Source organism: Lolium rigidum, chromosome 2, assembly GCF_022539505.1.
Source record: "Lolium rigidum isolate FL_2022 chromosome 2, APGP_CSIRO_Lrig_0.1, whole genome shotgun sequence".
NCBI classification, from domain to species: domain Eukaryota; kingdom Viridiplantae; phylum Streptophyta; class Magnoliopsida; order Poales; family Poaceae; genus Lolium; species Lolium rigidum.
Genome location: NC_061509.1, coordinates 52,002,095 through 52,020,279, shown reverse-complemented (window position 1 = coordinate 52,020,279; position 18,185 = coordinate 52,002,095). Strand labels below are relative to the sequence as shown.

Sequence of the window (18,185 nt, the reverse complement as noted above, 5' to 3'; positions counted from 1 at the left end):
ATAGCACTACCTGAAATTCAACTATTACTCATAATACTAAGAATCTCAATGGTATTGCAAAGAATTACGAGAAATCAATGTAAAGTGGAGGTAAAATGACAAGCAGAAACATAGTGGATCTATCAAAGGGATAAGATAACTCTCAAGTTTATCAAAGATGTTATTGTATGAATCATTATACATATGAAATCCCAAATTCCCAAGCCTTTTGGTAGGGTTATTCCACAATTTGATCATCTACGAGTTAAACGGGGTAATTTTGAAGCTCACTTCAAGAAACACCGTACTATAATCTTGTTACGGATTGTACTTATAATCTTCATCATGAAGAAACATAAGCCTAGTCCGGTTGGAGATACACTCCCTTGCAATAATAGTTTTCTTGTGGAATGAAATTCCCAAGACATTTTGGAGACCTTGTTTAGTCTCATACCTATCCCCATCAGCCCATATTTATGCTACCATATGTGGTATGTTTTCCATTAATATCATGTTTCTCATACATGACATTTCATTGTATGAACTAAATTCATACTAAACTTTGTTGTGTACAAACTAATATTTTGGATCTTCATGAATTTAAGATTTGTCATAATCGCCTTGGTCACCCATTATAGGGGTAATGCGGAAAAACAAATTAGTGAAAATTTCATTGTTCACAACTTAAAAGTTGCAAAATTCTCAAATCATCAGATGTTATGAGCACCTAATGTGTCATGAGAATTTTTTTATATATAAGTCTCTCACACTCCGCTAAAATTTCTTGAACTTATTCAAGAAGATACATGTAAACTATTCCACAAATATCTGGGTCATATAATTATTTCATGGTATTCATAGACACTAATGGATGGTCTTATGTGGGTCTCTAATCTCCACAAATCCATGATTTTGCTAAATTAATTGCTCAAATTCTCAAATTAAGAGCAAAATATCATAACATATTGGTTAAACCAATATAACTATCATTTTCACAAGCATTTGTGATTTTACTAAGTACCTCTTGTACATACCCAGAATGATGTATCTAAATTCTTTATCAAAAGAATCTAACTAACTAAAAGACCACTTTGACAGATTTTTAACATGCCAACATCTTGTTGGACACATACGGTATTACACGCCATAGATCTAATCCAGATCACAACAGTTGCTTATAATACTGCTTCCCCTTGCAATAAGTACGTGTAAATCAAACAAGTATTTCCCATCTGCGATAATTCGGTTATATACTGGTATCACCACCCCAACGTACATCAATTTGGGATCTATGTGATAAATAACTGAGGTGTAATTGTTTATCCGTCAAATACCTCAAGACCCTAACAAGGGAGTTATTGATAGCCCGTACGCTGATTGTATCTGCAATAACGACATTTTCGGCATTAGGGGGAGATTAGTACCACAAAGAATGCCGATAAATAAATAATAAATGTCATAGACTTTCAGTCATTATATTCACGTACTTGAAAATCTGAGCGATAAATTCAGTCATAAATTTGCAACACATTGCAAATCTGCCACATACATTTACTCGTGACAAATATGTCATAAAATCATATTATGCATGCAACAATGTGCCAAAAGAGTGAAGGTACCTAATATAATCACTTTCCTCCGAAATGAGAGCAAAAGGGGGAGAAAATTGGCCACATGAGATATAAATTCTCACATGCTTCCGCGGAACAGAGAAAATTATATCCTCAACAAGTAAATGTAGTTCAACCTCAAGTTGAATAACACATAGTGGATGCTCATCATCCAAACCCAACACAAATGTGCACATAATTTTAAGTGTTGGGACATCGAAACACCTTGACTCCATTGTTATGGGAAATCATGAGGAGTTCAAATATTTTAATCACATTTCCACAAATCTTATCGATTCAACAGAATCATACAACAAAGACTACATTTTGTCGACAAATATTTATTCTTAAATTGCTAAAACCTTTAGGGCCCTGAACCAAAGTCCATGGCAGAGTGCCTAATGCACTCATATATTGGTTCAACTAGAAGGATGCAATTGAATAAGAATAGCACTCGCTTAGCAAGAGAGGTATTTAACATCGAAATACCTACTCCTCATAAGCACCTTCCCTCTGGAAGACAAATAATTTTTTTGTTAACAACAAAAAAAATGAGGTGGTGAAAAAGCGAGGCTTGTAGCACAAGGGTTCACGCAGAGACCTGGCATCAATTATATATGATGTAACATACCCTGTTGGTATAAGTGGAATTAAGTTTCGATACTAATATTATTGGCAGTTATAAATAAACTATCCATGTAATTGATGGATGTAGTGATTACTAATCATATGGGTCACTCAATTTGGATATCTATATTAAAATCCTTAAGACTTATAAATCCAAATCCAAAATAAATAGCAACATATGTGTAATAATAGAAAAGTCACTCTATGACTTAAAATAGTCAAACACAAATTGTGTGGTACAATTGACTATAAGAGCTCCTTCTTATAAAGGATTACTCGTACAATAATGTTTGCTTATATGCAGTCAGAAAAAAATCCCTAATTGGATTCTACATGACCTTTGTATATATCGATACTTTTATCAACAAAGTCTATAATATACATGAAAGGTCCTTACAATCTTATCAAGACGGAGATTTGGATTGAACCAAGTATTAACCAAGTTTATAACTTGAGTATATTCCTTCGGAATACATATCTATCAGTCTTTACATGTCCATAAAATTTTGGAGAAATTAAATATGGATAAATAAAATCAAAGATACATATGGTCACAATGTCCCTAACATAGATACAAATTCATTCATACATTGTAGTAGTGATGAAGTGATATTGGACCTCTTGTTCCATATCTCAATACAAACTACATCACGAATGCGAATGTTTTGTTGTCAACTTCTTTTAAGTGCAAACCCCAACTAAAAGGTTGGTGTAAGTAATATCCTCTGATATATTTAAGGCACAACTGTTCTTGATTAATTCTCTTAGGAATATCAAGATTTGACCATCATGTAATCTACGTTGGCTATAATTACCCGATCCCGAAAATGCCATATCATAGACTGAATTCAATGAAAGAGTCTTCTAAAATAAGAATACAAAATAGACTCTAACGGCTTCATATAATAATTGAACACATTCAAGATCATGTGGTTAAGATTCAACAGAATCACCCACCATTATCTATCAGATAATACCACTTGTATTGCACAAATGCATCAGGGTTAAATTAATATCTTTCAAAACTAGGGAGATAAACACTTTGCAAACATATCATGTGAAAATCTAACAGATTTATTCACAGTGTTTTACAGATTCTCGCGCTCATGAATTTAAGTTCATGGATTGGTGTGAGACAACTTTTAGATTTGCAAAGTTCAGGGGGAGTAAAACTCCCAAATTATAACCCGATGATGATCATTAGATCATATATATTGTACTCTTTTTCCCTTAATGAGTTTTCCCTAATGGTTTCTCATAAAAGTTTTTTAATGAGACGATATAAATATAAGTGTCTAGATATGTCACATTGCTTTCTCCTTATTTTTTCCCTATTGGGTTTTAAAGGAGTTTTCGGTGGCACTTCATATTGCACTTTTTGCAATATTTATATGTCGTACCTCCTATTTTCCCCGCTGGGGTTTTTAAAGGAAGTATATAAGGAATATTTATTGTTCTCCAAACTCATTCGTGAGGTTTTTTCCCTTCTCTAAGGTTTTCTCATATGAGTTCTCATGGAGACAACAATCTTTACATGTTGTACTATTTTCTTCTTATTTTTCCCAAAGGGTTCAAAGGAGTTTTAACAACATATCAAATACAACTCTCCTCATATTTTTCCCACAGGGTTTTTGGGGGAGACATTTTAAAGATGATGACTTTCAAGATGATGAATTTTTACAAAGAGCACCATTGTTTACAAGAACATCCTCATATATAAGTAAGAAGACTATGCGAGAAGATCTTGAAGATTACACATGAGATTTTCAAGAAATGGCGTTGTCCAAGGGGAAGTGTTAGAAATAGGATTAGCTTAAGTCTTAAGCTAACTAGGCAGTTACTTTTGTCCAACAGCCGTGTCTCTTCGAAGGGACACAACCTTGTAAACCGCCTTTATTGGTGCCTGTTCGCTGGGTATATATACCCCCCAATCATCAATGAAATCAATAGTTCATCTCTCAATACTTTTACTCTAAACAATAAGTAGTGCGGATCTCGAGTATGACGTGGACGATAACACTCAATAGATAATAGATGAAAGATAAAGGCCTTTCACTCTTTCTCCTTTGCTCATGGCTGAATATAGGCGGCAGCAGCAGCTCAAAGTAGCGAGCGAGGCGACAGTATTTTTTATCTCTTTCTCTGTTTTAGAAAAAAGAGGTCTGAAGTTGTTTTTGCAATACTTCAAAAATACTACCGTTTTAGGGATACTAAAGTATTAATACTGCAGTTTTTAGTTGTAGCCAAACACATCAAAGTATTTGAAACCGTGGTATTTTTAAAAACTGTGGTATGGCACAAATACTTCAAAAACACTTTGGTACCAAACGCAGCCTTAATTATTTACCAGATCCTGTGTAAATAAATATTATCTAAAAATAATGTTGCAAACTGTCAAATCCCGCGGCTAAGACCAGTTTGGCAATCCAAAACTTGGAAATGCTCTTCGAGATATCTAATCACGGCCTCATCCATCCTACTCGCTTGCGGCCGGAGGTCCCGCCGCCGAAATCCCCAACGAGACCCAAACTCTACCTCAACAAATGGCCGCCGCCGCCTTCCCCCTCTGCTCGCCGCTACTCGCCGCCGCCTCTACCCACCAGCCTTTCCCTTTCCCGGCCCCTCCGAATCCACCCAGAACCCACCGGCGGCGCTCCCGCTTCGCCGCCGCGGCCGCCTCCAGGTGGCTGAATCGCAGCAGGAACCCACCGGACAGTGCCGCGGCCAACTCCATATGGGTCAGCCCTACCGCCTCGGCCCGCCCCGGCCAGACGCTCCGCCGCCTCGTCCAGCTCGGGGACCTCGACGCCGCGCTCCGCCTCCTCGGCTCCATGCCCTCCTCGGAGCCGCCGCCCGTCATCGCCTGCAACATCCTCATCAAGAAGCTCTGCGCCGAGCGGCGCCTCGCCGACGCGGAGCGCGTGCTCGACGCGCTCAAGGCGTCTGGCGCGGCGGACGCGGTCTCCCACAACACCCTCGTCGCCGGGTACTGCCGCGAGGGCCGGCTAGCGGACGCGGAGCGCGTGCTCGAGGCGGCCAAGGCCTGCGGCGCCGCCAACGTCGTCACCTACACCGCGCTCATCAACGGGTACTGCCGCTCCGGCAGGCTCGCCGACGCCCTCGACCTCATCGCGTCCATGCCCGTGGCGCCCGATACCTACACCTACAACACCGTGTTGAAGGGCCTCTGTGGCGCTAAGCAGTGGGAGGACGCCGACGAGCTCATGGAGGAGATGATCAGGAACAATTGCCATCCCAATGAAGTCACATTTGCTACCCAGATCCGCTCCTTCTGCCAAAACGGGCTGCTTGACCGCGCCGTCCAGGTTCTCGAGCGAATGCCCAGGTACGGGTGCACGCCTGATGTTGTCATCTATAGCACACTAGTGAACGGGTTTTCGGAGCAAGGGCGCGTGGACGACGCCGTCGAGCTAGTAAAGACCATGCTATGCAGGCCCAACACCGTCTGCTACAATGCGGCAATGAAGGGTCTATGCATTGCTGAACGATGGGAGGATGTCGGGGACCTCATCGTCGAGATGGTTAGGAAAGATTGCCTGCCGAATGAAGCGACATTTAGTATGCTAACCAGCTGCTTGTGCCAAAACGGGCTGGTTGATTGTGCGGTGGAAGTTCTCGAGCAAATGCACAAGTACGGATGCAGACCTGATGCCGTCATTTACAACACGTTGATCTACTGCTATTCAGAGCAAGGCCGCGTGGATGATGCGCTCAAGTTACTGAACAGCATGCCGTGCAATCCTGATACCATTAGCTTTAACTCCGCTTTGAAGGGCTTGTGTAGAGCTGAGCGATGGTACGATGCGGAGGAGCTCATAGCTCAGATGCTTAGGGAGGACTGTCCTCTGATTGAAATGACTTTTAATATAATCATCGATTCGCTTTGCCAGAATGGTCAGGTAAACTACGCAATCGATTTGTTTGAGCTGATGCCAAAGTACGGATGTACACCTGATATTGTCACATACAGTAGCCTTATTAATGGATTTTCTGAACACGGGCTTGTGGAATCTGCCATTGAGTTGTTTCAAAGCATGCCATGTAAACCTGACATCTTTGGCTATAATGCCGTGCTCAAGGGTTTGTGTGGAGCTGCGCGCTGGGAGGATGCTGGGGAGCTTATATCTAACATGGCTACAAAGGATTGCCCCCCAAATGAAGTCACATTCAATATTCTAGTGAATTCCTTGTGCCGGAAAGGGCTTGTTGATCGTGCAATTGAGGTTTTTGAGCAAATGCCAAAGTACGGAAGTACACCAGACATTTTCACATACAATGCCCTTATCAATGGATTTTCGGAACAAGGCCGCCTGGATGATGCCCTCAAGTTATTAAGCACAATGTCATGCAAGCCTGATACCATTTCCTATAACTCTACATTGAAGGGTTTGTGTAAAGCTCAGCGATGGAGGGAAGCAGAGGAGATTGTAGCTGAAATGCTTAGAAACAAGTGTCCTCCAAATGAAGTGACATTCAAGTATGCTAATCAATTATTTATACCAAACAGGATAACTTGAGTGCCACATTATGAATTTATGCTTTGCCATCTACATCGGCCCTGTCAATGGCGCTATTGTATGCAACGATCCGAAGGATGCCCGAGTTATGAATCAGTATGGTTGTACAGTCCTGACACAGCTTACTAAGGGTGCGTCCATAAGAGGATTAGTGTAGAAATGAGCAAGAGGACAATGCCAGAGTTTATGGTTGAGACCAGCTCTGAGTAGGTGAACCAAAAGTGGTGACACTTGGTATTCTGATAGGGGTTGGTTGAGTTTGTAATCAAAATCCCTTAGGAAATGAATGGACAAGATTGTGTAAATGCCCACAGGATGGAGCTTTATATTCAAGGGTTTGTTTAACTCTGAGAGGTGATCAGAAGATGTGCATAATCTTGCACCCGAGATAGCTTGAAGAGATTGTAAAGGTAAAACTATTTTTTGAGCAAATGTTCAAACCACTAAAGGAATTCCACAAAATATTCTGCATGATGTTACTGAGTACTAAGTAGCCAACTTTCTATATTGTTGACCACCAATAGCCATGTTCTTTTTCGAAAATAGGGAGACGCCATATTTTGTATACACATTAATTGTAATATAATATGGTTTGTATACAAGCCAAAAGGGAAGTAGAATCTAGAAATCCGAACAGAACCAAAAAAAAACTGAATGATGGAGGGAAGGAGAGGAGATTGTAGCTGAAATGCTTAGAAACAAGTTCCCTCCAAATGAAGTGACATTCAAGTATGCTAATCAATTATTTGTACCAAACAGGATAACTTAAGTGCACCATGTATTTTCTTGGATTATGAATTTATGCTTTGCCATCTACACTGGTCCTGTCAATCGCGCTTTTGTAAGCAACAGCCTGAAGGATGCACTGAGTGATGAATCAGTTATCAATATGGTTGTGCAGGCCTGACAGAGTCTACTGATACGCTTCATCAAAGGATTAGTGTAGAAATGAGCACGAGCAAAATACAGAGTTTCTGGTTGAGACCAGCGCTGAGAAGGTCAACCAAATCAGCGCATGGACAAGATTGTGTAAATGCCCACAATATGGAGCTTTATATTCAAGGAGTTGTTTAACAGTGAGTGATGATGAGGTGATGTGGATAATCTTGCATCTGAGATAGCTTGAAAGGATTGTAAAGGTAAAACCATTTTTTCTGCAAATGTCAAATGACAAAAGGACTCCACAGATCATTCGGTATGATGTTACTGACTACTAATTAAGTAGCCAATTTTCTATTACCAATAGCCATGTTCTTTGAGGAAAATAGGTAGGAGGGATGCCATATTATGCATACAGATTAATTATAATGAAATATGGGAAAGATGGTCTTTATTATGATGACTCCAAATTGGTGGCAACTTCGACGCCATGTTCAGTCTGTGGGTTTAACTTGCATAGCTGGAGCACAATAGCCGGACCTTCGAGGGGTTGCTTCCTGATCTAGATAGTATCATTGAAATGGACAAGGAGCTGGAACTACAGTGGCGTCTGGCACTTTGGCTAGCGTGAAAATGTTGTTTGAGCCTCCATGAATAGTTGGGTTGAGAGTTGTGTTGTTGGAGTGCTGGTGTGTGTGATCTTGTAGCCACTTAATGGCAGACACTTGTAATTGCTGGACAAATCTCCAAGGTTTTTATTTTATCTTTCCTTCAGTTCGGGTTGGCAACATGTCATCTGAATGGATATCACTATTGGCTAGCAGAATTTGGATGAACTTTCACCTTAGATTTATGTTCCTGCATTCTGGTTCATATGCCTTAATGAGCTTGGACTTTCTCTTCATCAGTCTTCGTTTGTTAGTGCAAGTTGTCTGCTCAAATTTCCACCATGTTCACAGCTCGAGTTATCTTGAAGACCTTACCAAATTCCTATGTGGTTGCCCTTTCTACCAGTGACAGATTGGAGCGGGACACATGCTGCAGTCTTCAGAGCAATATCTAAAATTTATTGATGTGGTGATTGAATTGGATCTTTTCTCGAAATGCTTGATCTCTGATATTTTTATGGCGCAAGGTAATACTTGAAACATCTAAGAAGTCGTTTGGAAGCCAGGCTTTTATTTCGTTTGTAGCATTTTGAAATGAATACATGTATTTATTTTATTTACATTGTAATTGTAGAAATGGACAATTGCTTGGTTGCCACAGGAATTGCAAATGATAACATAATTTAATATTGAATTTGTAAATGGCTTCCATAGAGAAACGCAAATGACAGGTGTCAGTTTGGAATTGTGTTTACCCATGGCGTCATTTTGCTGGATTTTCTAAATAAAATGACGGTCAATTCTGTGACAACCAAACAGCCGACCTATGGAATTCTAAAATGAATCCAGGATTCCAAGTCCAAATGATGAATGCCAAACGACTTCTAACATTTAATGCTGGAGACTGTTGCACTGATTGTTTTTTCAGATCAGTATTGTTGCAAAACAAAAGGGTATAGTGATTGCACTGGAATAGAAAGAAATGAGACAACCGAGATAAAAATTTCTAATGATCTACACACATCCCAACTTTGTATTGTCTCATCACAGTTCTCTGCACACCCTCACAGCACACGAGCTCCAGTGATCCCTATAATTACAAGTTCACAAAAATACATTTCTAAGATTCGAAAAAATCAACAAAAAAGTATGGTAGCGTGAGAGTACATTGCAAAGGCACGCGAAATTTTTGGGAGAAAATACATTTTATTTTGGGCCACACAAAAAAGACAAATTTTTGACAGTTTTCTTTGTTATGTACCTCTATATACAGCTAAGAATTTATCTTTTTTCCGTAGCTCAAAACAGAACGAAATTTCTATTGAAATTTCACACGGGTGTTCAATACATGTATATCTATTCACGGAATAATTTCTGTGTTTTTTTGAAACAAAAAAGTGTAATTTACAAAAAAAAATAAAAAAAATAGGATCACTGGTGCTCGGGAGCACCAAATTCGTGTCCATATTCCTATTTTCTATTATCTCAATATAGTTACCTAAAGATATGTGGACACGATTATGGAAGTATGTGAGGTTCGTTTGAAGTGTACAATTCTTTACTCCACCTATTTTTTTTCTTCCTCAAAATATATGCTTCATATCATTCGAGCCATGTACTGATATCATTTCATAGGTGTGACCTAAGTTCTACCCATTACTGTCATGTATCTTATTAGTTTTCTTCCTCATTTCACCCATAAGAATTCGTACATTTATGTTTTTCTATGACAAAAACCCTTTTTGTCTGGGCAATCACAGTCAAAAACAATTTATTTCAAAAAATTCCAATTAATTGGGAGGATTCATGTACGCAATGAAATAATAATTTTAATATTTTTCTTGCAACAATGTGCGGGGTATCATCTAGTATGCTTAATTTTTGAGTTCTATTTAATTGAGCTACCTTTATGCTACTAAAGTTGTAATTGATATTACTATCATATCAACCCTCTTAACCCAAAAAAATTCAAAAAATCCAAAAAAATTAAAATTTCAGAAAAATGTAAAAAAATGAAATGATTTTATAAATTTTAAAATGTCGAGAAATTCTTCAAAAAAATTAAAAATAATTGTTTTCAAAAATATCAATAAAATCCTTAAAATTCAAAAATTAGAGAGAAATATAAAAAATTCTAAAATTTCAAACTAATCAATTTTTTTAAAATAAATCTAGAAAATACAAAATATTTAAAAACTATTTTTAGAAATTAAAAAATAAAAAATCCTAGAAGTTCAAAATTGGAAAAGATTCTAAACATTCTAAAAAATTAGAAACTATTTTTTGTAGAAAATCTAGAAATTAAAAATCCAAAAAATATGGCTCATATAGCAATATGCGCCACATAAAATGTGTATTTATGTGTATTACAGAATTGTGTATTTTTATGGTGCATATTAACATGCGCCACATAAATGTGTATTTTTGTGGCGCATATTATAATATGTGCCACAGGATGGTCTGGTTTGCATGCGCCACATAAATTAATCTGTGGAGCATGCACTTTTGAGTGTGGATTTTGTACATACAAGCATGGGTATGGATGCAATCTGTACCATCCACGTCATACTCGAGATCCGCGCTACTTATGATAGTTTGGTTTTTTGTTTTCCCATTCTGTTCCGGCGCCCATTTTATCTATCACGTCATTTTTGCTTTTCTCCGTTCTTGGCGTGACCTGCAGCCACCGGTCCATGCTAGGACCCTACTGCTAGATAGAGATTCTGTACCTATCCAAATCAGAGGGCCGGCACAGAGCTTCCTCCAACGAAATCCTTCCTCTGGCCGCCGGCAAAGAGCCAGCTTTTTTGTCCACCCCTGACCTTGCTCCGATGTGCAGCTACTTCTCCACCCGTCCTCTCTGTCGTGCCGCCGGCGCGGCTGCTTTGGGATGCAGTTACTCCACCACCCATCCACTCTGCCGTGCCGTCGGCGCGAGCACGGAGATGGAGGGGACACCTCCGAGGCGTATGCGTCGCGCAGTGGCGCTCGTGGGTGTTTCGCCAAGGAACGCGAGGCAGGCGAGGCGGAGTCTGGAGAATGATGTTGAGCCAGAGGACGCTATTAGGAAGCGTGCATGAGAAAGCCCACCCGGGCCGCGCAGAAGGTCAAGGCGGTGGTTGCGACTGCCGCCGAGGAGACATGAGAGCTTGGCTCTGGTTCCGGCTCTTACCGATGCCACTCACGGTGAGCGGAAGGTCAATGAGTAGCAGATGAAGAGGCAAGGTTGAGAGCAGCAATAGGAGCAGGGTCTCGATGGAGAGGAAGACGAAGCACGCCAGGGCAGAAAAAGGCTACATACATAGCTTAGAGTCTACGTGAGCGTTACTGTGTAGCCATGTTGGGAAAGGAATCTTATGCCTTTATGTCTTACCGCTACAGTGTGCTCTGCTCTTTTGTTACGTATGGAAATGCAGGAAAAAGATGAAATGGAAAAAATAGCACATCATATTCTCCGGATCTCAAAGCAATGGATGGTGAAGATAGCTACCATACCCATGCTTGTGTGTACAATTGTATTTCCCATTATCTATTTTCGTTGGTTTGGTCCGGCGGCCGGCCGGCTAGGGAGTTTGTGTAGAAGAGTTTGATCTCCTTGCATCCGACGTGTGCGGGACTTTGGTGGCGGCGCTCGTTGCCGCAGGCAGGACGGAGAAGTGGGACTTTTCCGTAACATTATCGGTCAAGGTGTCCATATAGGCATACATCGATCAAGGAGGCTGGCAGTCCACAGTATCTCCGTATGAACTGGCCTCTTGTTTTCATAGTTTTGTGCATGAATCCAGTGCAATCAGTGGTAGATCCCAACAACCATGCATGCAATAGCCATGCACGGTATCGATATGTCAACAACTTTTTTACATCCAACATGGTCAAAGGGATGGTAAAATAGCACTTTCTAAAGGCCTTGATGTTTTTGTCAAAACTGAAAAATACTATAGTATCAAGAAACTGCAGTATTTTCCACTATACGCAAAAATACTTCAGTTTTGTAATACTTTAGTTTCAGAAAAACTTTGTTTCCAAAGTAGGACTAAATTGCAAAAATAATGTGGCAAGTGATCAAATATCTCCGTTTTAGCAAATAAAAAATCCGTTTAGAGCGTCTCCAAGAGATGTTGTTGTTCTTTTTCCTATTTTTTCTCTCAAAAAGTTAGATGATGTAAAATAGTACAACATCTTTTCTCTGAAAGTACTCCAAGGAGACAATATATTTTACATCACCATCTAGGTATGGTGATGTATATTCCAGATTTGCAAACATATGGATGAATCTCATATCTAAATGATTTCAAATAAAATCCAAACAATAATAATATAACATTTCACAAATAGTTCGTAATTATTGCACAAATAGTTCGTAATTATTGCACAAATAGTTCGTAATTATTGCACAAATAGTTTATCAACTTGCACAAATCAACTCACAAATATACATAGTTATCACAAACACTCGAAGTTCATCCACAAATTCACATAGTTCATCACATAATTCAACGATGTCCCCCATTTCGGTGTTGCCCCACCATGTCCACCACTCTTCCATGAGATCCAATTTTCATGGGTATCTTCATCATGGATCGCATGGTAGCACTCAATGAAGTAGGCGATGTGGTGTCAGACCCGTCGCACCCGCACCGGATGCCCCACCAACTCCTAGTGTTGCCATCCACAACTCGTAATCAAATGGACCTGGGTTTTTTCAAGGGGGAAACGCTGCCATAATCTCCTACGGTGGACTCCACCCCCTTTAACGAGGTCATCATTAGTAGCATCTTCATCAACACCCTTAGCACCATCTTCATCTATCCTTTGAAATCTCTTGGTAAACATGATGTGTGATACAATCTATCTTTTTCCCATGAAGTATTGTACGTCTATGCCTTTGTTCGAGTAGTGACTTGTTTTTGGTAATTGTGAGATAATTTGTTGATGGTTGCATATACATATTTATTATCTTCTATGATGATCTATTGTACTGATATATGAGTGCACACATATATTGGGGAATGAAATGAAGTTGTGACCGTTGCATGATGATAGGAGGAGGGACGTATGAAGATTGACAGAAACCATGTCTCAAGTTTTTACATTATGTTATATTGATGCATGGTTAATCAACGCGTGTATAACTATGGGGACCTTTAAATTTACAGCGATGGTTGGACTTTTTATTTGTTAATAATTCCTTTGTTTGCTAATACCTATGACGTTAGGATTAATTACTAGTGGTGTATTTATTCATATATATTGCTCCTCTCTAGTAGAAACACTAAAAAGACTATCGACTTAGCTTCACTAATTGTTTTAACCACACAAAATTGCCTGAACAATATTCCCTTGAGTTACTTCACGTTACTCCACTTCACCTCACATATTTTACTTTATTTGCACTAGTTTTACTTCCTATAATTATTTTTAGTACTTTTCAGTTTTCAAGTTCCTAGTACAAACCACTTTACACAAACTCCAATCCATTGCTTTGCACGAAGGGCCATATAAGTGGGTTATATGACTTCAGAGAATAGATAATTTACCTTTAGCTACTCGTGGGTTCGACACTGAAATACTTATTGAATTATCCTGTAGTGATCCCCTACATCTAGTGATTTTATCACGTGTGGAACTGTTTTCGCAAATTGGACGGACACCGAGAAGAAGGAACGGTCCAACTCACCCTCACGGTCGCGATATCGCACCGCTTGGCACTCATCCCTTCTCCTCCCTAATACTGGTGGTTCCTTCTGTCGTTGCTCCCAGCCTCCGACAACCCCTCGGAGCTAGGGTCATCCATGTCCATTGTAGCCTCGGCGCCAGAGCATTGAGCCTCCGCTGAACGTTGTGTCCCCACCTACGTCGTGTCCTAGCAACGATCTGTGAGATACATATGTTCGATGGCTATTGGGTTTAGATGGTTAACAGAGGCAAATCCGGCACAAACCAGTTCTACGGCACGATCCGGTTTGGTCTGACAATTTTGATGGTTCTTTAGGGTCTTAGCACGACGATTTCTTATCCGTCTACTACACAAGCGCTACTACGACAACCTTTATGCATCTCCGGTAATGGAAGGACTAGAATGATGGCGCGCCTTCAGCTTTAGGTGGTTCAAAGGTCCATTTGTAATTTCTTTTGCTTGACAGCCATCGAAGGAAATTTCATCGCAAGAGAAATGTAAACAATTTCAAATCGTAGACTGAGTCGGCATTATTGATCCTTCTCGGATGCTCCGGATCCTTCCTTGGTGTAGTTCGCGAGGTGGAGACAATCAGACAAGCACGAGACGTACCCATCAAACAGACGGAACCGTCACGGCACGGTATTCCTTCCCCACCGTCCCGAGCCGCCATAAATAGCTGCCCCCTCCCCGCTTCCAACCCTCACCACAGCTCCAAGCAACGGACCGAAAAATTCCCCAACCAATCTCGTTCCCGATCGCCTCGACGCTCGGCGAATTCTCCTCCCCCGCCGCATCAAGGTACCGCGCCTCCTTCCCTGCCCAAGCCCCGTCCAGATCTACGTTTTTGATGCGCTTCCCGTCTCATCGTTGTGTAGTCGGAGATGTAGTGTTTTGCCTGTCGGATTTGATCGGGTTCTGCTCGTAGATGTTCGATCTAATGTCGCGGTGGCCGGGATTTGGCGTTCGATCTGTTCGTAGTCGTTAGATCTGTGAAGCTGTACCCGATTCGTAGGGATTTTACATGTAGATCTACTGCTGTTTCCTCGAATTCGTCGAGGGCGTATGTGTTGTGTAGATCTGTTCGTGTAGGTTGGCTTCATGATGCCGTGCTGTCTCGTAGGATGCACGTTCTAGAGGCCAATTCGATAATTCCTGCTTGTTTTGTTGTTATCCCATGAGCCGTCACTTGATATATTGCTCTTGATTGGATCGTTATCATTGTAGCATGGCTTCTTAAACCGGATGAGCTAGGTTTCTAGCTTGCAGGTGTGTAGCTTAGATGATACATGCGTGCTCGTCTTCTTGACATAGCAATATGCCTCCTTAAATCGGGTGAACTAGGTTTCTTAGATGATGATATGCATGCTCGTCAGCTTGACATAGATGATATCATATGTGAATAGAAACCTGTTGTATATGGACTTTTTTTTTATCAAATTTATCCTGCTCTTGTTTGATGATTCTCTATAGCTAGATGATATCTTAAGATTTTCTGTTAGATATACACATAGAAACCTGTTGTATGTGGACTGTCTTTTTAATCAAATTTATCCTGCTCTTATTTGTTGATTCTCTATAGCTTGATGCTTATTTACACATCAATATTTTGATGTTTGATTCTGTTCGTTGGCCTGCTTCTTGAGGCTTACCATTCTATTTGGTTATTATTCTCTGCAGATGCAGATCTTTGTGAAGACCCTCACCGGCAAGACCATCACCCTTGAGGTGGAGTCCTCTGATACCATTGACAACGTCAAGGCTAAAATCCAGGACAAGGAGGGCATCCCTCCGGACCAGCAGCGCCTCATCTTTGCTGGCAAGCAGCTAGAGGACGGCAGGACCCTTGCTGACTACAACATCCAGAAGGAGTCCACCCTTCACCTTGTCCTCCGTCTTCGTGGTGGCATGCAGATCTTCGTCAAGACCCTCACTGGCAAGACCATCACCCTGGAGGTGGAGTCCTCTGACACCATTGACAACGTCAAGGCCAAGATCCAGGACAAGGAGGGCATTCCTCCGGACCAGCAGCGCCTCATCTTTGCTGGCAAGCAGCTGGAGGACGGCAGGACCCTCGCTGACTACAACATCCAGAAGGAGTCCACCCTTCACCTTGTCCTCCGTCTTCGGGGTGGCATGCAGATCTTCGTCAAGACCCTCACTGGCAAGACCATCACCCTGGAGGTGGAGTCCTCTGACACCATTGACAACGTCAAGGCCAAGATCCAGGACAAGGAGGGCATTCCTCCGGACCAGCAGCGCCTCATCTTCGCGGGCAAGCAGCTGGAGGACGGCAGGACCCTTGCCGACTACAACATCCAGAAGGAGTCCACCCTCCACCTAGTCCTCCGCCTTCGGGGTGGCATGCAGATCTTTGTCAAGACCTTGACTGGCAAGACTATCACCCTGGAGGTGGAGTCCTCTGATACCATTGACAACGTGAAGGCCAAGATCCAGGACAAGGAGGGCATTCCCCCGGACCAGCAGCGCCTCATCTTCGCTGGCAAGCAGCTGGAGGATGGCCGTACCCTCGCCGACTACAACATCCAGAAGGAGTCCACCCTCCACCTGGTGCTCCGCCTGCGTGGTGGTATGCAGATCTTTGTCAAGACCCTGACTGGGAAGACCATCACTCTGGAGGTTGAGAGCTCGGATACCATTGACAACGTGAAGGCCAAGATCCAGGACAAGGAGGGGATCCCCCCGGACCAGCAGCGCCTGATCTTTGCTGGTAAGCAGCTGGAGGATGGCCGCACCCTCGCCGACTACAACATCCAGAAGGAGTCCACCCTCCACCTGGTGCTCCGCCTTCGCGGTGGTCAGTAAGTGTCTTGTGTTGTCCGGTGGGCTGTCCTTGTAGCCCTACAAGTGAAGTGTCTGTCCCGTACTCTCGTTTGTGTCAAGTCTATTGTGTCTGGTTTAATGGACCATGAGCTCCCTATGTGTTGGTTTCGTGACAACAGTTTGCTGGTACAGCAGTTCGTGGTAATGAATAAATGAACTTTGGAGTAATCTGCCATGATCAATTTACTGTCGATTTGATTTATTGTTTTACTTTGTGAATGGTCGTTTCTGCCTCTTCTGAAATTCATATTCCCTGTTTCTTTTCAGTATCATGGGAAAATCGTTTTGGAACTGAGCTCTTATTTTGTAAGAAATGTAGTGCTGACAGTGTAATGGGCACCTTTGTCAGAGCTTCACGGCAGAAGAAAAGAATTCGATCCTGATCAAAGTAGCGTTTGGATTAGGCTCCTTGTTTTTGTGTGGCAATGAAAAGAGGAATGTGTGTTAAAACTTCCGTTTAAAATGATGTGGTAGAAAGCAATGTGTGACTGAAGGACATGATGGATTTTGCTATCCATTTTTCATGTTGTAACGAAAATGCTTTTGGTTTGACAAAGTCGGTTCTATTCCTCTAGAACTCAATTTGCGTTGGGTGGTAGAAGCAATGTGCGACTTGAAAGACATGATAGATTGTGGATTTTGATGAAAATGCTCTTGGCTTAACATAGTCTGTTCTATTCCTCCTAAACTATTTGCGCTAGGTTGTTTGCTTTTACAGTATAAGATAGTACACGATGGAGCTGGAGAGGATATAGTTTCTTTTTTATCAAAAGAAAGAATCTAGGGTAGTGAAAACTAATAAATTAGGTCAACTTTGTTAGTCTATCAGGTATGTGCGTCTCAGACCTTCTGATGCACTCCATGGAAAATGGGACAACCTCGAAATATATATTTGTTTTTGTTTCTGTAATGGGAGTTAAATGTTGTTTTTGCTGTCATCTCCCTTTCATCTAAACAAAAAATTGAGGCTGCCTCTGAATATTTTTGCTGTGATAAGATCTATGAGATGTACACATGACAACACAAGGATCATAATACTATTAGTATCTACAAAGTACTTAGCTGTCTACTGCCTGGAATCAACAACATACACAATATCTGCTTACTTATTATTTCTGCACTCACACATTCACTACCAGAGTTAATCTAGCTTCCCTTATTCGCAAAAAAAGAGAGTTAATCTAGCTTCCAATAGTACATGACAACAGAATGATAATACTAGAAATATCTGGAAAGTTCAAGATGCATAACTTAGCTGTCTACGCCTAGAACCAACAACATACAGAACCTCTCCTGCTTACGACTCTTTCATTTCTGCACTCACACATTTACTACCAGAGTTAATCTAGCTTCTATAGTACACCTGCCCGTTTTCCCTCAAAAAAAAAATCTAGCTTCTATAGTACATGACAACAGAATGATA

At 41.2% G+C, this 18,185-nt stretch overlaps 2 protein-coding genes across 2 annotated transcripts; both read left to right on the top strand.

Moving 5' to 3' along the window:
• Positions 1-4,759: 4,759 nt before the first annotated feature.
• Positions 4,760-6,780, top strand: LOC124689731 (pentatricopeptide repeat-containing protein At1g09900-like). Its single transcript, XM_047223213.1, has one exon. The coding sequence runs from the start codon at positions 4,760-4,762 to the stop codon at positions 6,752-6,754; it is 1,995 nt and encodes a 664-aa protein (XP_047079169.1). The 3' UTR covers positions 6,755-6,780.
• Positions 6,781-14,625: 7,845 nt separating this feature from the next.
• On the top strand, positions 14,626-16,930 carry LOC124691744 (polyubiquitin). Its single transcript, XM_047225017.1, has 2 exons — positions 14,626-14,719; positions 15,599-16,930. Exon 2 carries the CDS (start codon positions 15,599-15,601, stop codon positions 16,742-16,744), a length of 1,146 nt encoding a protein of 381 aa, XP_047080973.1. The 5' UTR covers positions 14,626-14,719; the 3' UTR covers positions 16,745-16,930.
• The last annotated feature ends 1,255 nt before the right edge of the window (positions 16,931-18,185 follow it).